Raw genomic sequence first — 8,276 nt, 5'->3', positions numbered from 1 at the left:
GTAGAAAGAAATGTTTTATCGAGTTTAGTTTTATCGAGTTTAGTTTTATCGAGTGGAGATGAAAACCAGATTTCATATTAAGGCCTGTAGTACAGATGAATTGGAAAGGGGCCAACAGCCCAGCAGCAGCATTTGCAAATGAGGTATTTGTCAGTCAGTTGAGAGAAACCTTGAAGAAGTTGAGAAGTCTTCCTCCCTATGTGAGAAAGCAATGGAGGATCGTCGAGGAGGATTGTAAATACACTCAAGTGACTCGCACCTGGGGTGCTGGAAAACACATATATCACACTAATTGTTATTCACTCTCGGGTGCTTGCAAGGAAAACACTTGCACTTAGATAACGTAAGTCTGTGATGGGCTCAGGGACACCATATCTAGCCGCTTGAGAATCCTGGCCTGTTGTTGAAGAAGAACAAAGCACAGTGGGAAAACTATGCCTGTTTGAACCCTTTAAATACCAGCAAGAACAGGGAATGTGCGCCCGCTCTTGCTAACAAGGACTCTCTCGCTGCCAAGGACTCTTGCTAACAAGAACTCTCACTCCGCGGTGCCTGTGGTCCCTGCTTGTGTGCCTCTACCCGGGTGTTGCTTCAGAGACTCCCCGGCCTGTGAGGTATTGAGATTAAATTTGTTCTTTGCCTTTCATCCGTGGTTGTGTGGTTGTTCCTGCATCCTGCCTGCATTGGCTCACACACCCTACTAAGTGAATAGTCACTAAAATGGCAAATACTATGACTAGTGACATAATACTAATGGTAAACTACTGTCTTGAAGAAAAAATCCTTTATAAATACATGTTATGGGATTCTAAATTAACTCTTTGATAATCTCAAAAAAATGGAATCGGGCATTACCCCAAACAGTGTGATAAGAGCTCTGCTCAGTCTGCACTATGTCAGAAAAATGACTGAGATGTTAGGAAACGTGGAAGAGAACAAAAAATAAGTTTGGAGAAATCAGGCATAGCTCTGTGCCATTGCCTTTTCCGCAATGGTGACCATGGGTTGCCTCAGTCTGAAGAAGGGTGTTCTGGAATCCAAAGCTCGAAAGCTGCAACAGAAGCTGAAGCAATTCTCAGAGGGAGAATGACTGAAAAGTTTTGAACAGTTTATCTCAGAAGATTAATAGACTATGCTATAGAAGTATAAAACAATGAAAAGGTGTTCAGAAGGTCGAACAGGACTGTTGCATATACCAGTAACAGGGCAGTGTTCAAATTAAACTGAAAATTTGCAAAATCAAAACCAGCAAACAGTTCTTCTCAGAATACAGTGACTATGGAACTTGCTGACATGATGCACCCATGAAGTCAAGGGTTTAGTAAGCTTCAGACATAGGCTGCACATTTAATTGGTGTTCACAAAAACACCTGGTACTAACATATAAGGCTGAGGGTTCCGCATCTCAAATACTGTGTCCAGTTTTGGGCACCTCACGACAAGAAAGATATTGAGATGCTGGAGCGGGTCCAGAAAGGAGTAATGAAGCTGGTGAGGGCTCTGGAGCACAAGTCTGATGAGGAGCAGCTGAGGGAGCTGGGGTTGTTCAGCCTGGAGAAAAGGGGGCTGAGGGGAGACCTCATCGCTCTCTGCAACTGCCTGAAAGGAGGGTGCAGAAGTGGATGTTGGTCTCTTCTCCCAAGTAACAAGTGATGGAACAAGAGGAAACGGCCTCAAATTGTACGAGGGGAAGTTTAGGATGGATATTTGGAAAAATTTCTTCACTGAAAATGTTGTCAAGACTGGCCTTGGAAGCTGCCTGCGGAAATGGTGAAGTCACCATCCCTGGAGGTATTTAAAAGATGTGTAGATGTGGCTCTTAGGGACATGGTTTAGTGGTGGTTTTGGCAGTGTTAGGTTAATGGTTGGACTCAATGATCTTAATGATTCTATGATTCTACTGCAGCAGGGGTAAAACAGCACACTTCAGGATTTATGCCAACATACACTGACATTCTAACAAAGGAAAGTTACTCAACATCTGCCTGCTCTTGGACTTGCATCTTTTTGCGCGCAACATCTGATACTGGCTGTGCAGAGACACTAGATTAGACTAGTAGCATGGTTCTGATGAACTTGTAGCAAATTCCTATCTTTTTGTCTTGAACTGTTAGGATTAGAGGCAGTTTAACACCAGGCTTGCAATATGCAATGGCCTGAAATGGCTCAGTTTTACCATGGGCTGTGTCCCGGCCGGCCCAAGGCTCAGCCGGCCCCGCCGCCGGCCCCAGCCCCGCGCAGGCCTCTGCCCGCCGGGCCGCCTGCGAGCCGCCGGGTGCGGCTTCCCCGGCCCACGCCGCGACAGGCCAGCAAAGGCTGCTGCCGGCCTTCCGCCGCCGTTTCCCGGCCTGGAGGCGCTAGTCCACCCCGACGGGAACCGAGCCCGCCCCTGCAGCACTTCCCTTCCGTCGCCACGGCCTGCGGGCGGCCTAGCCCTGGGGGCGGCCCCGGCCCTCCCTGCTGCGCCCATCCGCCACCGAATCCCGCCCCCCCCGCCCCGCCTTCCCTCAGCCGTTGCCGGTAAACCCCGCGCACCGTCCGCTTCCCCGCCCGCCCTCTTATGTTAATCCGCCCGGCTTTACATGTCCCCTCCCCGCGGCCAGCCCCGCGAAGAGCGGGCCCCGAGCTGTCACTGTGGCACCGGCCCGCCCGCACTCCCGCGCCGGACGCCGCCGCCGCCGCCCGCTCGGCTGCAGCCCGGCCCGCGCCCCGCAGCGCCCGGCCGTTGGCCGTTACGGCGCGACCGTTACCGCCCGTCTGGTCGCGGGGTCTCGCCTGACTCTTTTCGAGGGGGATCTGGCCTCGGGAACCGCTAATGAGCCTAAATCCAAAGTGCTAGACCCAACTACGGCATATATACACATATGATACATACATATATAGATAAAGGTACTTCTGAGGACCTCATAATGAGGAACCAGCCAATTCCTGCTCGCAAAGGGAACGTTTCACATACAGGTATACGGCGCTGCTGTGCAGGCTACAACGTTCCAGTCGGGTCCAGGCAGGGTGTGAAGGCTACACCGGACCTCCCCAAAAGAAGAGGCTGTCCTGGTGACCCCTGCGCCAGTGGCCTGCCAGAACAGAGGGCCCACAGGCCGTGTCCCGGCACCGGTGGCGGCAAGTTAAATCCCCGGGAGGAATGCTGTACAGGTAGGTCTTTTGCATGTCTCCCCCTGCAAGGAGGTTTCTGGGGAATGGGACAAACAAAAAGAATGTGCCCAGTGGGTAACATGTTGTGGGTGATACAAAGCAAGAGCTTGGTGGGCTGTAGTTTCTTTATTGCAAATTTTTAGTGGTAATCTGTCTCTCCGTGTTTCTAAGAGTGTTTACTCCCCTGTCATTTAAACTTTCTGTGGCTTAGTGAGATGCTGTTCCTGACAGCACTCAGGAACAGCACTGGCTTTCCCGGCCATTCCTGCCTTGCGCTGACAGCACAACGGGGCCGGTCTAGCTCCTCAGCGAGATGCTCGACTATAGAGGCGGACAGCAAAATCCTGTGTCGTCAAGGTAGTGAGGAGGGCCAAGAATTGAGAATGATTCATATGCAATTGTAACAGTATTTTTTAAGAGGGTGCATAAAGAAACAAGAGCTAATATTAAGGCCGTTTTGCAGATGATGCCGCTAACCATCTCTTACCAGGCAGGTTGATGAATGAACCCAAAACAGCAAATGGAAGCATGCACTTTCAAGATCTAAACCTGATGCTGTGGCTGACGTAGTTGAGAGTGCTCGGGCTAATTTACGAGTCAATCAGCCTTTCGGTTTGTGCTTAGTGTTGAGCATACATAGTCCAATTAACTTACATGCCTAAAATTTAAGGATATGTGAATGTTATTGGATCATGGCCTTATTACCTGTATAGTTCAATTTCTACATAAAAAACCGGAGTGTTACTTCCATGCTACTTTGTAGGGATTTATGAAATTTAATATTGGTACAATGCCCTAAAACCGGTAAAGCTTTATATGCCTATGAATTTTATATACTCAGTGCCCTTGCACTGAGTATTTTACAGGATTTTATGACTAAAAATGCTGAGCACTGGTGTATTGGAAGTTTCAGTGTTTACGAATTTTTAGTTACATACTTTGGCACAGTCCTGCTGGTCTAGTGACACAGTTGCTGCTGTCATTGCGTCACTGCTAGAATTACATTGTAGTGACGAGACTCTCAAAAATATTTTCTTCACTCTAAAGTTTGAAATAAAGACAACAGAGCTTAATTTTTCTCATAAATTGTGTTAAAGTGTTGCTAGGGTAGGGGATTTTTTGTTGTTTTAATGCCTCTTTATGTCTTCCTCATATAAAGATGAGGACTGTGCTCTACAAAGATGAATGAGTGTGACATATGCTGTATTTTTAAACACTTTTGCAGGCTGTCAGCTGAGTTTCCATGGCTAAAGAGAAGTATGTTAATTTTTAGATCTCATATGGCATGCTTCCACAGTGGAAGCTAGGAGTAGTAAATGGAATTGTTTGGGTAAAAGAACCCTTTCCACACTGATCAAGAAAGCTGTATTTAGAATCTGTAGCATTGAGAAGAGTCACTGAAAAGAGGGGGAAGATGCCTTAAGAAGTTAGGGCCTGATTCTGCACAACTGTGCCTGGATGAAGAATCCTTGCTCTCATAATTGGTCTCAATGATGACAGTGAAATTATTTATGCGAGTTATGAACTATTTGTATGACAAAGAATGTACAAGACTGGAGTCTTTTAACAGTACAGTAAAGCTGTCCCAGGACAAATTCTTCCAGAAGTTTTATATTGCAATAGTCAGTTGGGTGAACTTTGCCTTTTGTCTTTCTGAGTACAATGAAATGGAAACTCACTTCTTTGATGATGTATTCCCTGTTGATCCAAACAGGGAGGTATGAAGTTAGTTATCCGTTCCTCAAACAGTATTTACAAGATGCGATCTGAACCCAAGATAAGCAGCATAAGCTTTGTATTTAACACAGAGTGTTAGAACAGCATGCAGTGCTGTATTCATCAATCTCTCCAAGGGCCACTGAAGTACAGTCACTTCTGTATCAAGCAGAGCCAGGTGGCCAAATGTCTGTTGTATATGTTTAAATTCTCTAGAAATAAAATTCTCAACAATGCTGTTTTCCAAAAAATGAAAGGCTTTGTCCAAAATTTAATCTTAATATGTTTTAAGTACTTTATTTTAACAATGGTGAAACTATTTCTGCTCATAAAACATTTCAGCATGATTTTGGACCAATTATTTAAAACAATGTGTATTGAAAATTTTTGGAAAATCAGGATGCGTGAGAACTTGTGGCAAATTTATTGAATCACTGACACTCTTCAACAGAAGAGTATTCTAAAAGAAAAAATTCAGTTATCTTACAAGTCTGGAAGTATGACTAAGATACTGAACTTGAAAATTTGTTGCCAGTATAGCAACATGTGTCTCTGTTACCTCTGCATATAGAAAAGTCTGATTAGCATTGGATATTTGACCGGATTAGAATTTAACTAGATTTATGACCCTGTTTTATTTTCCCATTTTGTTTTTAATGCTTACTGATTAAAAAAAACCCCACCATATACATATAATGGATTCAGATGCAAATAAATTAATCAATCTTGTCTCACAATATCTTATTTTAAAAAATGTAAATTTACTTGGCAAATCTTGCTATCTTGGTATTAAAACTGGTCTTAATTTTTAAGGGAGTTGTCCTAGAGAGTTCTGAAAATGTTGCATAAGCAGAAATCAAAAGTGTGAAGCTGAAAGTTGGTTTCCAGGTCCATGTTTAGAGTCTTAAATCAGTGACCTGATTTTTCAAAGGTGCTGAGCAGCCAGCTGCATGTGTGAATTCCACTGGAGTTCCCAACTGCTCAGCGTTTCCAGAAACAGACCTGTGGCTCAGGATCAGCAATGCAAAATTTTTAAAAGCTTTTTCTGTATGTCTTAAAATCAGTCAATTTTATTAAGTTGTGTGTCTAAAGTACTGTTCTAAGACATCCCCATTTTGCCTTGTGTCACCTTCCTCATTTAAGTTTTGGCAGAGGAAAGCCTGGCTTACATAGTGAGGTCACCGACGGACCTGAGATGTTGGCTGGCAGCCTTGTTGCTCTCTCACTTGGCTGTGAAGTGACTCTATTTTGTGTTAGAAAGTTCAGGGAGTATTTATAAAACCGAAACCGTGGTTCTACTGCAGGTTTGACAAACCTGGTTCTTAGCTAGATGGTTTTTACTACTTGTTCACCTCTTTTTAGATGAAAATAATCCATCTCTGGAAATACTGACGGAAGTCTTTTTGTATCTAAGACCAGAAACAATTTAAACATGAGTCCAAGCTTGGATAGCAAAGTATTTTGTTAATTTATCCTGCTGCATATTTTCACTCTATGTATTTCTCTTCTGCCTATTATTGCAGTTTTATTACCCGAAATATAGGTGTTCTACTGTGTTTTTGCAGTATATTGAGCAAAAATTGGTTGTATTAGTACATAGTTTAACTCTGATGCTCCTTGAGACAACATGTTAATGAACACATCATCAGCTAGCATCGTCAAAATAATTCCTTTTTTTGAATGGAACTCTACGAATTTCTGTATCTATATCTCCCACTTACATGCTAGTCCATTGTTGCTTTCTTAGGCACAATATTTTGTCTCAGCGTCTTTTTCAAGTAATAGCTGTAAAAGGCATATATTCATAAATGGTAGTGGCAAAGCTCTCTCTCAGTTTTGTTTTTTTTTTTTCCCCTTAGTATTTTAATAATGCAAAACTACCTCTAGGGATGTTTAGGCAACTAAAGTCACAGTAAATCTACTTTTCGGCTGAACATCTTCCCCAATTACACGTTGCTGTTGAGCTAATTTGTATGTGAAACAAACAAAATGGCAATGTTGTGTGCAAGAATTTGTTGTTATTGCTTAACTTTATTTGGGTTGAGTTCTGTGACTTGGGAACCAGCAATCTAAGCCATAGCATCAAAATGCAGAAGTGTTTCTGGTTTTATTTTTGCAAATTATAGCAGTAATATACAAAGCTAGTGAAATGAATGCTATCGTGTATCAGAGGGCAGAAACTTGCTAATGCTATGTTATAGCCTTATCTTTTGATAGGATAAAATTATAAATTATATCTGATTATAAATTTTCGTGTGGTGGTTTTTGTGTGTTGTGTAACGCTTATTAGGATGTTGTGAGGGAAAGCTGCATGCCGTTAAAGGTTTTGTAAGTCAGTGACATTATTTGGAGATTATACAAGTTTTCCAGAATGTTATTCTATTTCAGAAAATGATCTTTGATTAAGAAGTTATTTTCTTTTTCTTTCTTGTGGAAAGTAAAAATTGTAGTTCCTACTTCAGCATTAAAAGTTTTCCTATGAAGTGCAACTGGGATTGCTAGTAAAACCAAAGAGGTACATGTTGTTATTTTAATTTAAGGAATTATGAGAAAAATGTTATTTTTTACAAGTCAGCTTTTGTTATCAGTGTTACATCTCTGTTGGCAGTTAAGAACTACTGGGTGAGGTTTTTTCAGGTTCTGTGTGAAGGACTCAGTTTTGTAGCTAAGCCAGTCTGATTGCAGGATTGGTAGTTACTTGCGAAGAGCTACGCAAATAACATATAAGGTTCTGGGAATAATAAAAGCTCAGGCAAAATCCAGTGGATTGCCGTTAGGCCTTTAAAGAAATTCTCTGCTTGAAACTGTTGAAAGGAAAAACAGGGACCCAAGAATCCTGCCACCACAGCAAAGGCTGAAAATCCATGCACCTCATGGACAGCATTGGCTTTTGGGATACAAGCAAAGTTGGTGAAAGCAATTTTACATAGTTTCTTGCATGTAATCCTGACTAGTGCTTCCCCAGCTTAGGCAGCAACCAACAATTATTTTTCCCCAATTGCACCTCTGTATTTTCTTTCAAATGGAACTCTGTAAGTGCAGTCTCCTTTGGGGAACATAAGTGACCATGATTTGCCAGTTGCCTGCACATAGGGTGCTAGGTGGCGCCCAGCAGAGTGATGGAGCCGGGATGCCCATGCTGGGGGTGTGGAGCAGAGCAAAGCAGGTGCCAGACTGGAGACACATCTGCCTTCTGAGCTGGGCACAGAGCAGGTTTGATAGTGCTCCTGCACAGGACAGAAGTCTGGAGCCAGGAGGCTGTGCAGGTAAGACAAGGGCACTGGACATTTCTCATTTTGAACTGCAAATGTAGCGAACATTAGGCCCAGACCTTTCTAATTCAGTGGCTTCAGGGGAACTGTAGTGAGGAAAACAGAGCCTGATCTGTAGTGATTACTCACGGGCAG

General features: G+C 43.2%; 1 protein-coding gene across 5 annotated transcripts in view; it reads left to right on the top strand.

Moving 5' to 3' along the window:
• The first annotated feature begins 2,601 nt into the window (after positions 1-2,601).
• The window catches only part of RANBP3L (RAN binding protein 3 like), a 43,444-nt gene continuing 37,769 nt past the window's right edge, over positions 2,602-8,276 (top strand). For 4 of the 5 annotated variants that reach the window (XM_074569691.1, XM_074569690.1, XM_074569689.1 and 1 more), the window contains exon 1: positions 2,629-3,153. In XM_074569691.1, the coding sequence (XP_074425792.1) occupies positions 2,865-3,153 (289 nt within the window). In that variant the 5' untranslated portion in view covers positions 2,629-2,864. Of the gene's footprint in view, positions 3,154-8,276 lie in introns of all 5 variants that reach the window. The other variant, XM_074569688.1, reaches the window with a different exon arrangement.

The sequence above is a fragment of the Larus michahellis genome, chromosome Z (assembly GCF_964199755.1).
Source record: "Larus michahellis chromosome Z, bLarMic1.1, whole genome shotgun sequence".
NCBI lineage: Eukaryota > Metazoa > Chordata > Aves > Charadriiformes > Laridae > Larus > Larus michahellis.
Note: the sequence above shows the minus strand (reverse complement) of the source record. Positions and strands in the feature narration are given on the sequence as shown.